The sequence below is a fragment of the Pseudorasbora parva genome, chromosome 17, assembly GCF_024679245.1.
Source record: "Pseudorasbora parva isolate DD20220531a chromosome 17, ASM2467924v1, whole genome shotgun sequence".
NCBI lineage: Eukaryota > Metazoa > Chordata > Actinopteri > Cypriniformes > Gobionidae > Pseudorasbora > Pseudorasbora parva.
In genome coordinates, this window is record NC_090188.1 from 42318743 (window position 1) to 42339077 (window position 20335).

At 42.4% G+C, this 20335-nt stretch overlaps 1 protein-coding gene across 2 annotated transcripts; it reads right to left on the minus strand.

Moving 5' to 3' along the window:
* Positions 1-158: 158 nt before the first annotated feature.
* ncoa4 (nuclear receptor coactivator 4) lies at positions 159-19948 on the minus strand. Of its 2 annotated transcripts, none has more exons than XM_067420631.1 (10): positions 19791-19948; positions 15570-15696; positions 11638-11778; positions 9322-9410; positions 9063-9171; positions 5342-5413; positions 5124-5255; positions 3368-4300; positions 1623-1715; positions 159-1544 (listed from the first exon to the last, which is right to left on the minus strand). In XM_067420631.1, the coding sequence occupies exons 2-10, from the start codon at positions 15693-15695 to the stop codon at positions 1539-1541; spliced, it is 1701 nt and encodes a 566-aa protein (XP_067276732.1). In that variant the 5' UTR covers position 15696; positions 19791-19948; the 3' UTR covers positions 159-1538. The 2 variants fall into 2 exon arrangements, with proteins under 2 accessions (XP_067276732.1, XP_067276733.1); XM_067420632.1 differs by lacking the exon at positions 19791-19948 and adding an exon at positions 18587-18804.
* Positions 19949-20335: the final 387 nt, after the last annotated feature.

A 20335-nucleotide genomic window follows, 5' to 3' on the forward strand; every position in this document is an offset into this window, starting at 1 on the left:
ATCTCTCGTCTCAGTCAGGGGTCGTTATATCAGCAGCAGATTCTCCGAAAAGTTTGATAGTTGTCCTTATTGTTTAGGTTTCTTCCTTGTGAGCATAAACTGATCATTTTCTGTGTCAGGAAATAGAAACATGAAATGAGTGACTTCACAACAGGGCATCTTTTTATTTTGTCTTTATTTAATTGACAGGGAAAGCATAAGAGATTATGACGGCGATATTTCGATTCGCCTGCATGTGTGTGTACATGTGCAGTCCAAACACTGGCACATGCCGACGTATGCATTGCTAATGCTTATGTACTTGGTCCATTACTAAATGACAGATCAAATCCAACTTTCAATAAGAAGCAGAAGTGTAGTTCTCATCTTATGTGGACGGCATTTCACAGCATAGACATAAAGCAGATTCAGTGGTTAGATTCAATTTATTAACAGCTATAGTTATGGTTTTCTGGTAAACATTGACGACAGGTTGAGCTTGAAGATCACACACACGCTGAGCGACTCAGCAGAAACGGGCGGAGATGAACGGCTGCACATTCGATGTCAGGCACGTGTTGTCTGAAGTTGAGGTTACAATGCCTACGATAAATGACATCTGTATGCCACGGAAGTTATAATTAAATCATTACAAATAAAAAAGTAATATGAAGAGTGAGGGATGCTCATTCCATACTTGAGAAAATAGTACAATTCTATATAAATATATATTCAAAGAAGTGAAGCATGTCTTCCTCTAAATGTGCATGGATGAGATTTAAAACTTGAATTAAAAAAGATGTGCATGATTAAAATTAATATAGATTTATTTTATATTTCAGCTCGTCCCACTGCAAAAAACGCTCTTCTTATTGAGTACTTTTGTCTCGTTTCCAGTCTAAATATCTAAATATTCTTAAATTAAGTTGCATTTACTAGATCAGTAAAACAACATAAGATATTTTGTCTTGGTTTGTTTAAAATAAAATCAAAATGAAGTGAGTTTTTGCTTAAAATAGGCAAAATGATCTGCCAATGGGGTGAGAAAATCTTGTTTTCGTCCCAAACAGAAATAAGATTATTTTTCTCACCCCATTGGCAGATTATTTTGCCTGTTTTAGCAAAAACACTCACTTCATTTTGATATTTTTCCCCAGAAAACAAGAAAAAATGTCATTTTACTCATCTAGACAATGCATCTTGATATAAGAATATTTAGATATTTAGACTGGAAACAAGAAAACAGTACTCAATAAGAAGAGCAGTTTTTGCAGTGCATGGGAAAGAAATTAAACAATGGCCCATTTGCTCGTGACTTTTACATCACATTACTGAATACTAATAAACACACTGGCTTCGTCAACACCACGGGACTTAACTTGTATTTGGCCAATAAGAAGAAAGGCAGAAATACAGTAATTCCCTCGAGTGAAGGTGAGCCGAAAGCCTCAGGACACGCCACTCTTCAGAGGACTAGAGAGAGCGGATCCCTGAAGGGCACGGAGGGGAAATATTGTGCGATTAAACAGCGCTATAGGAGTAATCTCTGGATGTTGCCTTCATATCTGAAAAAGAGAAGAGAGAATGGTTACCTCCTCTGAATGCGCTTTATAAACCGCTCAGGTCTCTGTCACTGCTCTCACCTGTGTGGTTGCGTGATGAAGCCACTTTTCTTTGTCTCCGCCGAGCTTCATACAGGAAAACAGGTCACAGACGGTGGGCAGGCCGAGCCTTTCCTGCACAAACCACAGGAACACATGCACATCACCCGATCTGACTGTAGATTGACACAACTTACATCCAGAGTATTAGGCTTGGAGAACGTAAGATGATTCTTTAAAGGGATAGTTCACACAAATGTAACCAATTCATGCCGTTCCAAACCTGCAATACTTGCGTTCATCGCTGAAGCAAAAATGAACTTTATTTCTAATGCAACCGGAGTGATTTCTGTCCCTCCATTGTAAGTTTATTCCACAAAGAATTAGCACAAATAAATACTACTGAATAAAGATTCAAATGAAAGGGAGAAAGAGAGAGAACTCTTTTTGGTAGGTCTAACACTAGTATTCAGAAATACTACAGAAACTGAGTTAAGTCATCAAATGTAAAATAACACAGTCCTGTATGAATTAAATACATTCATCCTGATTCCTTACAATTAGAGCTCTCTTTTGTTGTTTTATCAGCATTAATAACAGATACGTATTAGGCTGCTGTTACTTTAATGCTGCGTTCACACAAAACGCAAATTGAGCGTCTAGTTGGACGACGCTTGAACATTTTTAATCCATTCGCAAGAAAAACGAGGAACTGTGTCTGGATGACGGCCACTAATAAAGCAGAGCGCGCCAGTTATTGCGCAGAATGCACACACACACACACTCTCTGACTATTTTCCAGTAACAAGTAATCTAACACGTTACTATTTCCAAACCAGTAAACAGATTAAAGCAACTTATCCAAGCCACTGTGAGTTACTATTTTAGTCATTTTCCTTAGTAAAAAATTAAAAAAAAATTATTCTTGTGTCTTGGGGAGAATATTTTTTCAGGAAATATTTTTTAATTTCTTTAAATGTCAGGAAATACATTGTTGACGTTACTATTAAAAATGCACTTCCAATAAAGTGAGTGTTGGCAAAAACGGTCGTCATTTCTGTGTTGAGGCGGCGGCGGTGTTGTCTGAAAGTAACTAATAAAGTTAAACTCGATTAAACTCGTAATCTTAGTTACTTTTAAAACCAAGTAATCTGTAAAGTAACAGTTACTTTTTAAAGAAGTAATCAGCTTACTTTCCCAAAGTAACTGTGGCAACACTGCATTTTAATATTATTTAATATTATTATTTAATATATTAGTGCTTGTGCGCATTGGTCGAATGAGGCATCTACATAAATATATCTATGATCGCTCCGGTATTTTGATCTTCAGACGGAAGTAATGAACACTAGATGAGATTCGTCTGATATGAGGTAAAAAATAACACAAATACTGTTGTGCTTCTGGCAGAAAGCGATCATTTCGTGTCGTAAGACATCAGTGTGTCTCCAGGAGCAGCAGGGTTTAATATGGATTTGTATGTCTGTGTGTTTTGTACTCTCATAGAAATACACCCCATTGACACGCATTATACGAGCAACGGCTGAGTTAAACATCTTCATGTGTGTTCTCCTGAAGAAACAAACACACCGACATCTCGGACGCCCTGGGGGTCAGCAGATAAACTTTAATCCCTTTTCTTTATGAACCACTTGAAGCATAGACTTTTGATGGAAGGACCGAAATCTCGGTTTCATTAAAAAATGAAAATGAATGAAAATCCTATGGGTTTGGAATTTTACTTTTTTACTCCCATTTTACTTTTTGTGCACATTAATCAGCCTTACCTGTGCACTGGCCCGCTTTCGTAGAAGCCATTTGTCCTCCTCAAGGTCTTTTGTGTTCTCGCTCTCGGGCGTGTTTGGCGTCTCAGTGGCGCTGCTAATGTGCTTCATCGCCGGCAGAAGCCAGTTCTCCGTCTGCAAAGGCTTCTGGATGGAGATTTCAGAGTCGGAGGTCTTGTACCAGGATTTGGCACTGTTGCTGGGATGCAGCCAGGCCTCGAGGATGGCCTGAACCTTCAGCTGCTGCTCCTGCTGGTGACTGGAGGCTTTATTTGTGGAGCTCTTACTGACGGAAACCCCATTCTTATCTCGGCCCTCTTTCTTGAGGAGCCAAGCACTAAGGGCCTCTTTCCCACAGTTTTCATCACAGACACATTCGGCGTAGCTGGCACAGGTCTCATTGGCTTTGCACGTGGTCTCGAGAGGGATGGTCTTGTGAAGCCACATCTCGATTGGATCTGGATTGGTGTTTGGAGAGCTGGGAGCGGATAAAGGTGGAGTCTTTAGGCATTTGAGCTTTCCGAGGTTCTCGATTTCCACGGCCGTGGTGCGTGTGGCACAGCAAGAGCCGCAGTCAGACTTTGCTAGCCAATCGCTGGAGGAGAAGCTCTCATAGAAAGGTTTGACGATCAGATTAAAGCGACCTGCATCTGATTCTTGGCCCGTCTCATCTTGCTTGAATGGGCTTGGGCTGGCAAGCCACTTGCGGAGTTCTTCCTCCTCCTCAAAAGTGTCGTTCACTTTCTCCTGCTGGTCTTCCAGTTCCACCTCTTCCAGATTTAAGTCGCTTTCCTCAATCATCTCAATCGAGAAGGTTGAGCTGCCGCTACTGGTGCGCTCACGGACAGGGAGTTTCTCCTTTATCAGCCACGACTGCAGGTCTTGAAGCTGGCCCCAAGATTTGTAGAAGTCAAAGACAGGTAGTTGTTGCTCTTCCTGTATGGTGGAAATAAAAGATTAAAACTCAAGTGTGCAATTTGACAGAAGTAGCACTTTAGCTACAGTCAGCAGTTCATCATCAGGGTTCTTCCTGGCTCAAAATGAGGCGGAGGTGGGAAAATCCTGCTTGGCCCAGCCGACCCGCGATTTTGCCAATTAACTGTCAGTTTTAATAATAATAATAATAATGATGCGTTACATTTATATAGCGCTTTTTTCTGGGTACTCAAAGCGCTTTACATAGAAGGGGGAATCTCCTCAACCAGCACCAATGTGCAGCAGCACCTGGATGATGCGACGGCAGCCATTTTGTGGCAGAACGCTCACCACACACCAGCTGATTGGTGGAGAGGAGACCGAGTGATGAAGCCAATCAGAATAGGGGGATGATTAGGAGGCCATGATGGACAGAGGCCAATGGGCAAATATGGCCAGGATGCCGGGGTTACACCCCTACTCTTTATCAAAGGACATCCTGGGATTTTTAACGACCACAGAGTCGGGAACTCGGTTTAACGTCTCATCTGAAGGACGGTGCTCTTTGTCAGTATAGTGTCCCCATCACTATACTGGGGCGTGAGGACCCACACAGACCACAGGGTGAGCGCCCCCTGCTGGCCTCACTAACACCTCTACCAGCAGCTCCTGGTTTTCCCAGTTGGTCTCCCATCCAGGTCCTGACCAGGCTCAGGGCAAGAAACCACATGATTACCACAGGTCTAATCTGAGCAATTCTTGAGTTTTGTCAACAAACAGAGGCGGCCTCCATGCAGAAAAACCCTGATGTTCACAAAGGACAAAATAAAAAAACCCAGCTCACCTGAGCTTCCTTGGAAACAAGCAGCCAGTCCTGGAGGTTTGTGCTGAAGTCTCCTCTTGCAGGAGCGCTGCTAACTGGACGGGCCCCTAAAAGCCACTCAGCCAGAGGTGTGGCCTGCTCAGGATCCACTTTCTAAGTAAACAAGAGGGGTATTTAACGCTGTGTGCACAAGACTGAGCAAGAAGTTAGATTAGCCAAGTAGAACACCAAAAACAAACCTGTTTCTTGCAAGAAACTGGGCAGTCCTGGAGACGCCATGGTCTCTCAAAAGAGCCTGAGGTCTCCATTTGCTGCAGAAAAGAAGAGTTATGAATGCAGGAGCTTTCACACAAGTCAACACTGCAAAAAAATGCATTTCTTACTTAGTATTTTTGTCTCGTTTCTAGTCTAAATATCAAAACATTCTTACATTAAGAAACATTTACTAGACAAGTAAAAATTATTGTCTTGTTTTGGAGAAAAAAAACCTCAAACTGAAGAGAGTTTTTGCTTCAAATAAGCTAAATAACCTGCCAGTGGGGTGAGAAAAATAATGTTGATTTAAGAATCTTTTTCTTACCCCGTTGGCAGATTATTTAGATAATTTAAGCATAAACTCTCTTCAGTTTGAGTTTTTTTCCCCCCCAAACAAGACAATTACTTTTGCTTGTCTGGTAAATACTTCTTGTTTTTAGATTTGTTAGATGTTTGGACTAGAAAACAAAATACTAAGTAAGAAAAGCAGTGTATTTATAGCAACAGAACGAGCACACAGTATTTTGACAGACTATTTACACCAGGGGTGGGGAACGTTGATCCAGAAGGGCCATGAAGAGCTTAGCTCCAACCCTAATCAAACACACCTGAAGCTAATCAAGGTCTTCAGGATTACTAAAGTTACAGGCAGGTGAGTGTTTATTTTTTTTCAGGGTTGGAGTTAAACTCTGCAAGAGAGTGGCCCTTCTGGATCAAAGTTCCCCACTCCTGATTTACACCATCAATGGACATCTCAATCAAACGTTAAAGGGGCGGTGAAATGCTGTTTCATGCATACTGAGCTTTTTACGCTGTTAAAGACTTGGATTCCCATCCTAAACATGGACAAAGTTTCAAAAACTAATGTTGGACGTTTGATGGAGTATTTCTGTGTTAAAAATACTCCTTCCGGTTTCTCACAAGTTTCGGCGAGTTTTTTTCGAGTATGGGTCTACTTGACGTTAAATAGAGCGGAAGGTCCTTGTATGGGCCGTACGGGCTCTTCTCCCGGTAGGGTGCGCGCGCGTGACTAGAGGGAGAGAGAGGAAATGCACGCTGTAAACAGTCTCTCAGCTGCAGATCCGCACCGTGCTCCACTTTATTCCTATGGGTGACGTCGAGCGACTTCAACGCTTCAGCACAGCGTTCCGGGAAGGCAGCGCTGCATTTGAACCGATTTGAACGCAGAAATGACGGGAAGCTTCAAGGCATCGCTTCAGTCGCGTCGCAAAGTGGATTTCCACGGTCACTGCTGTCACAGGACTTCACCAAATCATACCAAAGAAGTGTGTTTTTGACAGAGCGGTCCTGCTTTGGAAGATGCCGGTGAGTAAATCAACTTCAAATGTCTCTGCTATTGGCTACCGTCGCGTGAGTAAACATCAGTAAACGATACGATCGCGTGCTTCGTCATTCAAATGCGCTAACGGTTACTCCATTGTTGTTCTGTATAACGTTACACTATTCTGACTCTGACGTGCAAAACCGTTTTGCTTGCTACCTCTAAGGTCTAGTCACATACAATAGTCCATAAACCGAATCATGTCCTCATAAACTGCACACAAAAACCCCTAAATACAGTACATACCACAGAGATGGACATTATGATGTTGCCGTTTTTCCTGTTCAATTTATTTCAGCCTCAGATTTGATTGTGGATCATTATCTGTATTAGCTGAGATAGATGGGTTTCTCCACGCTTGAGGACGTCACCGCTTTGCGCGCTCATCATTCTTTAGCTCCGCCCACACGATACGCCTCCAGGCGCTCGGTTTTTTCCGGAAAGACTCGGTACAGCCCATATTTCTTTTATAAATATGATAAAACTAAAGACTTTTCGGAGATATGCAGGATGCAATACTACTCTATAGGTACTCAAGATTGACATGAGATTGACTGAAACTGAGTGTTTCACCTGCCCTTTAAAAGCGGGATCAGAAAACTCAGAGTCTCACAACGTGTCTACACTGAGCAAGTTCAGAATTCATTTGCACAGTTGTCAGAAGTAATGCAAGTGCGTTGCGTCAGAGTATTAAAATAAAATAGTGTGCAGCTAAATTGTATCACTATGCACTTTGTTGGCACAATGAAAGTGTTCAAAAAGCATGCTTCATGTTTTCATCTAGGGATGTCACAAGTACCGGTACTTCGGGACCAAGTCGGTACTGAAATTTAAAAAAATGTGCCGATAGCAGCATTTCTGTAGAACCGACTCTCGAGTATATTCAGTCCCGCAGCTGTTCAATCACTTCCGTGTTAATCTACACGCAGGGCTCCAGACTGAAGCCCAATATATACTAGTGCATACTATACTAATTGCAAAATACCATTTCAATATTACTCCTGCATGTTCTGCTGTTGTGTGAATGATGTGCAGATGCACGGTTTTCGTTCACACTCGCACACAGATGTATGCCCACACACACACACACACACACGTGACACTTGCTGTCTTTTGAGCCTCTGTCGTGTCACTTTATGAGGATATGAACACATAAACCGTCGCTTCATGAGAATTTACCGTTTCATTTAAGAAAACATGATAGTCATATCATGAACACAAAGCTCCTCAGGGCAACCCATCAAAATAAAAGTTTGGTTTGATTTAAAGAAATTTACAATTATATCAGGCTTCTGTTGTGCAGTAGATTTAGCCACGTCTCTGTTATAACAATAGGCTACTACTACGATAAAGCAGTTGAATCTCACGCAAGAGGCCCAAAACGAATGAATAAAGAGAGGAGTAGAAGTGACATTTGTAATGACTTTGCTTATAAAACTGATGAAGAACCATCAAACCTAGCCAAGAAGCATCGTCACTATCCTGACTTTAAGACTTCTGAAGAGATCGACAGGTCAGTGAATCATGCAAACCATCTCATCTAGACATTTATTTTCTTTACACTGATCAACGGACACACATAGCCTAACATAAGATCGAATATCACAATCTCCAGCGTTCGTTTCAACCAATGACATTTAGATCTCATAATATATGCATGCGTACTATTGCACTATTTACATTTGCGTTAGACACACCCGACTGTTAATGTGATTACTCACAAAAGACGGACATTTAAACATAATTCTGTGTATTTGACTGTTTAAGGAAACAATGTGTAATGTGCGAGCTCTAAGTTACAGGCTTGTGTGTGTGTGTGTGTCGTTGTTATGAGCTCATATCTCCTGTAACTATTACGAAATGCTATAAAATCGATGATTGATGAAAAAATGCTTTCCGTTCTCCGTCCCGAGACGAGCGTAAAATGTTGAATAGGATTATGCAGATTGCTTTAGTGTAGTGCAATGTCTTTTGAAACCAGAAGCAATTTAATAATTTTGAGATTTTTGCTGAAATTATTTCTCACAAGAAAGTTTTCAAATGACTGATTTGATGTGATAAGCTTTGCTGATTAATTTACTAATAAACATTTGTGGTAATTTCCCACTTTATAAACTCAAAACTTGCACAATTGTACTCATTCGTACCCGTGCTAATATCCGACCGTGTGGTATTGATTTAATATTGGTATTAGATTGTGGTGCCGTACCGAAGCCAAAATTGTGGTATCGAGCCATCCCTAGATTGGGGTTAGAGCTAACCTCTGCAGGACAGCAGCCCTCCAGGACCGAGTTTGGAGACCCCTGATCTAAATCAAACACAAGCCTTGGTGTCCAAGTGTGCATATCAGCAATCCCACTAACCTGGGAGGAAATGGTCCCGAAGGATGTGATAGCCTGGCGCAGGGAGCGTGCATCTGCTTGGAAGCTCATCTCTGGGGTTTCTTCAGGAGTCAGATTGAGTGAAGATAATCTGAAAAAACAACAGATGAGTTTTAAAACGCTTTTTATCTGAGCCACATTTATCCTCTACATAGGCATTCCTCAGAGAGTTACATTGATTATGGGAGATTTAAGTCTCTGTTGACTAGCTTGACATGTAAACAGCCTTTTAGTGTCTTACTTCTCCAAGCAGTTGTTGAGCTGGGTGGCGAGGTTGTTACTGCTGGAATACTCCAGCTGATGAATGAGGACGTCGAACTGGCCTTTGAGCTGTGAGGAAACATGAGGGAGTTCGTGTCATTTCAGCTTTACAGAAACTTAACTAGTGCGGAACAGCTTCACTTCTTTAAATGAGTTTCAGTATTTAGTGTGAATATTTAGATTATGCTTCTTTGTAATAGAGATCTCAAAACTAGCTTTACTTCAGTACCAAGTGATTACTAAAATAAAAAAAAACTAAACTATACCAGTCTTTCCAAACCAGCGCCTCAATATGCCTGCCTGACGTACAGATGGCTGCCTGCACAAATGACCAAACCATAAACTAGTGCTGGGCGGTATACTAGGGATTAGGGATGCACCGATCATGATTTTACATGGCCTTTTCCCATACCGATTTTATTTTATTTTAAGTAACAAACAAAGAAAGAAAGAAAGTATACATGAACAAGATGTTTATTTGGCATTTAAAAGGCCAAATTGGCTTTTGGCCAATGAAAACAAGTTTGCAATCTGAAATTAAATTAGGCTGAACCTATGTAAAAATTAACATTACCAATTAACTTTAACATACGCATATTCTGCCATCCAAACAACACAATCAACACATTCAACAATACAAACAAAGAATTTACTTAAATTCAGTTTAAAGAAAAAGTCTTTAAAATAATCATTTTAAAATTAAATGATTTAAACAAGTATATACACCATATATATACCCTAACCTTTAACATTGTTCCAAAAATGTTAAATCAAATAATGTTTAGTGCAACGAAAAAACAAAGAAAACAAATATGCTACATCAGGTGCTTTTTAAACCAAATGAAGTCAATGTAATTAAGGTAAAATAAAATAAAATACCAATGATCATCCTTAACTGATAGCATTTCACTTCAAAAGTGCGTGGATGTTTTTTACAAACAGAAGCATTTCGGCTTTCTCACAAGTTAGTCTGTTTCGTTTCTCGTCCAACACGTGAGAAGCTGAGCTGAACAAGGAAGAGAGGAAAGCTTGCGCAGCTTCAGCGAGTGCAGGAAAGCGGCTCTTATTTGTGCGCCAGTACACCAACGGCTGTTCGCTTCTTGGTATCTGTGCTTCAGACAGGCAGCTCTGCATTTCCAGTCCTGCTCGCATATTGCAAAATACTTCCACACAAGTGACATGTTTGCGAATGATTGCAATTGTATGTGGATTGGGCGCGTTCCGGAAAAATCGCGCTAGAAGCAAAAACCCGGCGCTTCTGATTTTTGGCCGGTCAACTGGTGCATCCCTACTAGGGATGCTGACGATTAAACAATGGCCGATTAACAATGGTGCTGCTCAACCGCGAAACACGTAAAGCAGGCACAATAAAGCAAGTTCTGTGTGGCACCATTTTACAGCTGGAGTTAAACCTTCATTATGACTAAGGGCGTGTTCATTCGCAGCCTTTTTGTTTTGTTTAAATGTATGTTGTAATGTTGTGTTTATTTTGTGGTGTCTATCTAGATCTGATTACTGTCATATAGGATGCATTCGGTTAAGAATTAACATGGTATTCAGCTATGTGTTATTCATAATTAAGGGCTTTACAAGGAATATAAAGCATGCGTCATGTTTAGGACAAGTTATCATGTACTTTCCCTGCATCAGCTCACTCCGCTATTTTTCAGATGTGCTCGTATTAATCTACACTATATCAATGTAAACGGTATTGCCTCATTCCATATCAATGGATGGATGGATGGATGGATGGATGGATGTAGTTGCCCTAGTTGTGTCCCCACAGAATCACATCAGGGACATTAAAATTTATAAATTAAAAATAAAGTTACTCAACTAAATATACAAATAAAATGAATGAATTAGGTCTTATTTAATTCTATAAACTATAATACTGATCTGCCAACATTGTCGCTCTATGATAAATTAGAATAAGCTGATAACATCACGGTTTACTCCAGAACGACTGTACGAATCTAATTTTGTTGTAATATTGTTGAAGCTGCTTTAAAACAATCGGCATTGGAAAAGTGCGATATAAACAAAGCTGATTGATTGATAAAATCATTTCGTGGGGCTTTGTTAACCTGTATTAATTATAGTGTGGGATGTTTCTACAATATTCACTCATGACAGTAAATTAGGGCATTCTAGTCGATCTACTGCAGCTCTCAATCAGTAGAGAATGTGGTTAACACCTGGTCCATGCATAGGGGAACAAAAAAAACATCTACATTTGTGTCCAAACCTCCCAGCACTACTATAAATGTAAGGATGCTCAGTAAATCTAACTCACCAAATGAAGCTGCTGTAGCTGCTGATGAAAAGTTTCTCCTTTGAGCTGCTCCACCAGATCAATCTGCTCCAGAAGCCAGACCTCTCGAGAGCGCAGGATCTCCAGATGTCTGCTGATACAGGTGTGCAGCTGAGACTTCACCTGTTGGATAGAGGAGCACAGGTGTGAATGCAAGCGGGTGCGAGTGTCGACGGGTCTGCCCTTGAGCAGACACCGAGCCGCTTTTAAAACTCCTGCTGAGGTGGATAAAGCGACCCCACCTCCGAAACGCCGAAGGACAGCCTGCAGCGATCTGAGGTCTACAGTAATGGAAACAAGGTCCTTATTCACTCAAAACAGACCTGAACCATGCAGCTGTTTTGAGAGATTATGGGGAAGCCCAATGAGGTTTCTCAACAGAGCTGTGCGCAAATCCCACAAACTATTTTTGAAACGATTTCTCAATTGTTAATACTTCTGAACTTGTTTAGCTGTGGTCTAGTAAGCCCTACTGCTTTTACACTACCTGCATGCAAGTAGTAATTATAAACCCTGTCTGGGGTGACAAATTATTATGTCATATGCATGGATGTTTATAGCACAAACAAGAAAATAACATCTCATTGTGCAGTAATGAGCTGATTTAAAGGGATTGTTCACCTAGAAATTAAAATGTGATGTTTATCTGCTTCCCCCCAGGGCTCGTGGAGACACACTGATGTCTTAAGACACGAAAAACGATAGTCAGTGTTCACACCCACTGCAGGGACGTTAAGCCTTTAATAACACAAGCATGATTTAAGCATATAAATAAAAGATTAAAAACAGGTCTGCATGTCATCTCTTATCCAACATGACACCAAAAACACACAGGGCTATAAAGCTGTTGTATTTTACCTGAAACGTGTGTATGAAAAGTAAATACGGGCATGACGGGCTGCAAAATTGTCAAGAAAAGCTTGTTGTGTACTGAAAATCATCCAATATCTTTATAATAAATATCAAAATATTCATAAAAACACAATTGTATAAAATACTTCTCAGATAATTTTTTTCCCCCGAATAAAGTACGTTGCATCAAAATTAGAGATGGGTTGTGTTTTAATCTACCCAGGTGTATCTAAAATAAAATGTTTAACATACAGACTTTATTTCTTTTTAATTAACCACTTGTAAACTTTGGTCACTGTTCTCTTTTATAAATAGCTATAGTATTTGTATTAAATCTATATTAATTGAGTCGAGTCGGCCCGAGAGCTCGCGAACCGAAGCCGAGTCGGCCCGAGAGCTCGCGAACCGAAGCCGAGTCGGCCCGAGAGCTCGCGAACCGAAGCCGAGTCGGCCCGAGAGCTCGCGAACCGAAGCCGAGTCGGCCCGAGAGCTCGCGAACCGAAGCCGAGTCGGCCCGAGAGCTCGCGAACCGAAGCCGAGTCGGCCCGAGAGCTCGCGAACCGAAGCCGAGTCGGCCCGAGAGCTCGCGAACCGAAGCCGAGTCGGCCCGAGAGCTCGCGAACCGAAGCCGAGTCGGCCCGAGAGCTCGCGAACCGAAGCCGAGTCGGCCCGAGAGCTCGCGAACCGAAGCCGAGTCGGCCCGAGAGCTCGCGAACCGAAGCCGAGTCGGCCCGAGAGCTCGCGAACCGAAGCCGAGTCGGCCCGAGAGCTCGCGAACCGAAGCCGAGTCGGCCCGAGAGCTCGCGAACCGAAGCCGAGTCGGCCCGAGAGCTCGCGAACCGAAGCCGAGTCGGCCCGAGAGCTCGCGAACCGAAGCCGAGTCGGCCCGAGAGCTCGCGAACCGAAGCCGAGTCGGCCCGAGAGCTCGCGAACCGAAGCCGAGTCGGCCCGAGAGCTCGCGAACCGAAGCCGAGTCGGCCCGAGAGCTCGCGAACCGAAGCCGAGTCGGCCCGAGAGCTCGCGAACCGAAGCCGAGTCGGCCCGAGAGCTCGCGAACCGAAGTCGAGTCGGCCCGAGAGCTCGCGAACCGAAGTCGAGTCGGCCCGAGAGCTCGCGAACCGAAGTCGAGTCGGCCCGAGAGCTCGCGAACCGAAGTCGAGTCGGCCCGAGAGCTCGCGAACCGAAGTCGAGTCGGCCCGAGAGCTCGCGAACCGAAGTCGAGTCGGCCCGACAGCTCGCGAACCGAAGTCGAGTCGGCCCGACAGCTCGCGAACCGAAGTCGAGTCGGCCCGAGAGCTCGCGAACCGAAGTCGAGTCGGCCCGACAGCTCGCGAACCGAAGTCGAGTCGGCCCGAGAGCTCGCGAACCGAAGTCGAGTCGGCCCGACAGCTCGCGAACCGAAGTCGAGTCGGCCCGACAGCTGGCGAACCGAAGTCGAGTCGGCCCGACAGCTGGCGAACCGAAGTCGAGTCGGCCCGACAGCTGGCGAACCGAAGTCGAGTCGGCCCGACAGCTGGCGAACCGAAGTCGAGTCGGCCCGACAGCTGGCGAACCGAAGTCGAGTCGGCCCGACAGCTGGCGAACCGAAGTCGAGTCGGCCCGACAGCTGGCGAACCGAAGTCGAGTCGGCCCGACAGCTGGCGAACCGAAGTCGAGTCGGCCCGACAGCTCGCGAACCGAAGTCGAGTCGGCCCGACAGCTCGCGAACCGAAGTCGAGTCGGCCCGAGAGCTCGCGAACCGAAGTCGAGTCGGCCCGAGAGCTCGCGAACCGAAGTCGAGTCGGCCCGAGAGCTCGCGAACCGAAGTCGAGTCGGCCCGAGAGCTCGCGAACCGAAGTCGAGTCGGCCCGAGAGCTCGCGAACCGAAGTCGAGTCGGCCCGAGAGCTCGCGAACCGAAGCCGAGACGGCCCGAGAGCTCGCGAACCGAAGCCGAGACGGCCCGAGAGCTCGCGAACCGAAGCCGAGACGGCCCGAGAGCTCGCGAACCGAAGCCGAGTCGGTCCGAGAGCTCGCGAATCGAAGTCGAGTCGGTCCGAGAGCTCGCGAATCGAAGTCGAGTCGGTCCGAGAGCTCGCGAATCGAAGTCGAGTCGGTCCGAGAGCTCGCGAATCGAAGTCGAGTCGGTCCGACAGCTCGCGAATCGAAGTCGAGTCGGTCCGACAGCTCGCGAATCGAAGTCGAGTCGGTCCGATAGCTCGCGATTCCAAATTATGGATGCACCGATACCATTTTTTTTTAGAACCGATCCGATATTACAAATTCTGAGTATCTGTCGATACCGATACTAAACCGCTCCAATACCAATCTATGTAGAATTTCTAAACATTAGTGTGTTGAATTGAAAATCACTCTTTTGCGAGTTAAACACAATCAACTAAATACAGACTTCATTATAAAGAAAAACAACAAATAAAAAAAATATATAAAATTACAATCTATGACAAAAATAGCCTACTACTAAAGATGGTGAATAAATTAGATTAGTGGATAATTCAGCAGCAAAAGTTACAAAATCACGAGTGCACAATAATTGTATAAAATCTAAACATTTAGTGGGGAAAAAACAGGAAACCACAAAAGTGAATAAGTGTAGCTGTAAATCTGGTAATATTTTACACACAATATATTCATGAAAAACAAGTACATATATTTATGGCCTATATGCTAAGAAATTACATTTATTTTAAATGTATAGTGTATCTTTTTAATGAGGCAGAATGACTTAAATATTCATCTGTACTCGCATTAACCTATGTAATGGCTTCAGAACACTTATAATATAGTGCACAAATCATTGATGATGCTTTATGTTTTTGTGCCTTTTGTGGGGCACTGGAGCTTAACAATAACACAGAGTATTATACGCACAGTATCGGATTTGGATCGGTCCTGTCTGTCCGATACCCGATCCGGCAAATAATGGCAGATCGGAGCCGATCCTGAGTATCAGATCGGTGCATGCCTAATCGAAATCGAACCGATTTGACAGCTTGTGAATCGAAATCGATTTGGATCATCTGAATCGATAGCCAGCCGTATTATAAAGCGGTTGATCTCTCACCTCTCTGGAGTTGCTCCTGAGCTGAGCTTCAGCTCTGATGAGCCCAGCGATGGCCTCCTCCAGCTGGGCCTGGGCCTGAACGCACTGCCTCAGGACAGCCGTCTCTCTCTGCCCCACGGCTGACATGCTGCGGACAGAGCAAACAGCCAACATAAATTACATTTTTCTCAATTCCCAAATGATTGGTTAAAAAGACAGGTCAGGTTTATCTTAACAGGTTATCTTCTATTTTTCACAGAGGGAAGTCTAGTCTAACAGGTTTGAAGCTACTTCAGCTAGCTTAGTCTCTTGAAGCATCGAAAATACATTTAGGTCCAAAAATAACGAAAAATACGACTTTATTCAGCATTGTCTTCAAACCTCAAAAAAAGATTCAAACGGTTATGAATCAGCGAAATGTTTCATGACTCGGATCGCGTGTCAAACTGCTGAAATCACGTGACATTGGCGATCCGAATCATGAATCAATTCACTGATTCATAACCGTTCGAATCTTTGAGGATTGAACACAAACCCGGAAGAGAAGCCAATGCTGAATAAAGTCGTAGTTTTTGTTATTTTTGGACCCAAATGTATTTTGGATGCTTCAAGAGACTCTAATTAACCCACTGATGTCTCATATGGACTACTGTGATGATGTTTTTATTCCCTTTCTGGACATGGACAGTATAGTGTGCATACACTTGCATACGCTCTCGGACTAAATATAAAATATCTTAAACTGTGTGTGAAGATGAACGGAGGTCTTACGGGTGTGGAACGACATTAGGGAGAGGAGTTAATGACAGACATTTCATTTTTAGGTGAACTAACCCTTTAAGATCTCAAATCATCAAGCATAATCGGTGCTTCTTTTCAAATGCAATGTCCATCAACAGAGCGACACGCGTCAATCTGAAAGCCACGCCCGCCGGGGGTGGGGGGGACAAACCAACCGTCTCCATTGGCTTTCTATTGCGGGAAGCGGCTCCTTGTCATTTCTGACTTTTTACAAAAAAATCTAACAATGTCTAAAAGCTGACATGTGACAAGGGGTACAGAAAACAAGCTAAACAACCCCAGACGTTTTTATAAGCGGCTGACCCCAAAAACGAGCGTTTAAGGACACAAAAGTGGATACAGGCACTTGAGATACAGCGCGACTTGTTATATTACACCGAGAACTACGCTCACTGTAGGAGAACGTAATCAGCCACTGCAAATATAATATATAACACTGACATTTGGATATTTGACTAAATGTTTACTGCACATGTAGGCAAACTGAGGCATACTGAGTGTCAGAATCCCAAAATTAACCCATTCTTCCAGCTGAAGCTTCACCTCTTATTGCCTGTGTCCACTTTGGTCTCCTTAAACCCTCGTTTTTGGGGTCAACCGCTTATAAAAACTTAGTTATGTGTTTTTTAGCTTGTTTGCTGCACACACAGTCACATAGCAGCTTTTAGACATTGTTCTGTTTTTTGTTATAAGTAAGAAAAGACAAGGCGACCACTTCTCACAATATAAAGTCAATGGAGAGCGTTGGATTGTTTCCCCCCGGTGTGGGCGTGGCCTAAATATGCTCAGTCTCTATGGCGTGAAGCTTATTACAAAACACAGAATACCTAAACGCTGATATGTGACGAGGTGTGCAGCAAACAAGCTAAAAACACATTTTTATCGTTTTCCCAAAAAAAACGAAGCAATGCATTTTGTCATTGAGGATTTCTTAAAAATACAGTGCAAAAATCTCATCTAGTCTTGTTCTCATGAACGCAATATCATGAGTTTAGTGTCCTCTAGTGTCAAATGAAATAAACTAAACAGTAAAATCTCTATCGATAGACACTTTACACTGTGGTCACGATACCATCGCACCGTCCAGCCCCTAAAAAACCCTTATCAGTCGCCTTCAGCTGTGGCCTTTTCCCTGTGAACCCAAAGCCTGTCTGACATCCCGTAAATATGTGTGTGTCAATAGGAGAGATAAACGCCTGCCTCAGTTACAGCAACACATGACGTGTCAAATAATATCGAGCGGACCGTGTCTGACCTCTGAAGGGCATGATGCTGCGACTCCTGGAGCACTCGTGCCACAGACTCAAATTCGGTTACTTCTTCATTTTTCAGTTTTATTTATTTACTTATTTATTGTTGTTGATTGTTTTTACTTCTGTAGCACTTTGATATTTTGTTAAATATAAATCAAATGTATTATTATTATTATTATTATTAAAAACACTATAGCCTAACAGGAAGAGCGTTTTAGTGCAGATAGTTTAATAATAGCCTATTTTTAATGCGGCAACACTATAAACATTTTAAGTAATAAAAAATCTTTAAGAGGAAAAAAGGAAATCTTTAAAACACCAGAGGAAAGGGAAATAAGATTTCTCAATTAAAACAACTTAATCTAATTAATGCACTTTTACTAATATTTTAAAGCCACAATATCACCGCTATAGAGAACCTACATATAACAATAACACAAATAATCGTCCACACCAGGAGTCTTTGTTTACCTGGATGTCCTTGATGTTCAGTTTTAGGCTGATATTACTATATATTACCAAGTGTTTTTGGTATTTAAATATTTGGCATACATTTTCTTTGTTGGTTTGTTTACATTGATGTTAAAATGACACTGTCAGATTTGTGACATACACTTTGCTAACACACTGCTGGTCACTTTCAGAAGATGTAGCGATGCTTGCTTTCCCCAAAAAGGATGTGAAAAACATAATTCTCAGTTTTTAAATGTGTATATTTGTATACATACACAATAGAACAAAAACTCCTAAAGCAATATCGCACCTATTACGCAGCTAAAGGTATAATAAGGTATTGCATATTGCATTTTTCTTAAATATCGCACAGCCCTAGTACTACCATAACAAAAAAACCGAAGTAATAGCACGGTACTGTTTGATGTTGTTGTTGGTTAGTGCAAGCGGCGTCCGCAAGAATGCATTTCGTTTGCAATCTAGAATAGACGCATTTAAAACGTCCTGTCAAAGTACCGATTGGGTTCCTACCTCTTCTTGTCAATCAAGCGATATACAACGACCGTCAAATTGCTCCAAATGTGCAGCTTAGCTCGCCTTTTGTCAATAAGATGAAAGTCTAATTGTTCTCGCCGTTTATCCGAGAGCCCCTCTCCTCGGCCCACGGCGACGTCATCGCATACGTCAGCAGCGCGGCCCCTATCGGCCTCCACACGCGCCGGCTGATTCTGCACGTACACGGGGGCCCGCTCACGGGGGCGCGCGACTGACGGCTCGGACCGATTCAAGCGAGCGTTTAGAAACGACACCAAAACACGTTAAAGAGCACAAGTCCTAAAAAACGCGGGGCAACTTCTCTCTAAATAGGAAGCAGAAACCAGAAGGCGGAACTGAAACTTCTTTATAAGGATAAAATGCTGACATGTCTAATAAAAATAATATAAGGTCTAATATCAAACCTTGCAAGATGACCTATGACAGTGTAAACATCTCAATGACAACATTGACATTAAGCACGCATTGCTATTTAACTAGAGATTATGTAATCGTGAAAACATCCAGTGATCTCAGTACACAAATAAAGTGCACGATAAGCAAAAATAGCAACCTCTGAAGGCCACCAAATAATAAAACACAATCTGAAAGATAAGCTACATTTATATGTAGATTAAAACCTTCCTAAACAAATCTTTATGGTGCTAAAATAACTTAATTAGATGATATATGACTCATTTATTGCACTTTTACACAGTAACTTTCACTAACCACACACACACACACAAACTACTGGCACTGACGAAATTCAAGCGCTTAATAGAGAATATTACGCAACATTAGAGCCCAGATTAAGTGCATATTTTACCGAGACATGCGAGATCATATAAAAGAGCAAAACCAAACAATGACTGAACATCTAAAGCAGACATTGAAAATGTATCCTACAGGTCGCCCGTCTGTAACCCCCTTTATAAGTCACATTACCGAGGACACAAGTGAACTCAATTTGTAGTTCACAAGAAAAATATGTACATTTTATAGAATGTAATTAAACCGATTCTCAGATTATGTGTACACCTGTAAGGGTCTTAAACACATCACCATAACAACAAAGAAGAAAGTGTGGTTGGTTACAAAATATGATGAGGTCGCCCCCTCTCACCCAGATTAACATTCCGACGCCGTATTAAACTTGTGCTACCAAAAATGATACTGCAGAGCCTCGATTTATACATACCTTCACTCTCGGCTAACCTTGTGTGGACGAGGTTGTTATTAAACGAAATGTTATTAATGTAATAAAGTCTTCGTGAGAGAGAGCAACACCGCGTCCTCTCGTGCGCTACGCTACCTGCTTCAAGGCTAATGTCAAAGAAGATGACGCGAGAGACCGTGGTCTCGCGATATTACGATTGCCTTTTCAAATGTGATGCTACCATCTACTGGCCATTGAAAGCCATTTAGATAAAAACGATGGAACTAGATTTCGGATATTTGTTTTATTGTATATTTAATGTATTTATTTGACCATTTGTTTGTACTTTGTTTCTTGTTCTCATCGTATGCATATATAAATCAAAAATTGCCTTAAAAATGCACTGGTGATAGATGTTTTATATTCGTTTTGTTTAAACATTAGACCTGATTTTGTTTAAACCTTCTGTTTATTTTGCTATATATATATTTTACATGTTCAGATTATAAAGTAAAAGATCCAGTAAAAATCAGGTAATTTAAGCATGCCAAAGTAAACTTTAATCATATAAAATGTAATTTCCAAAC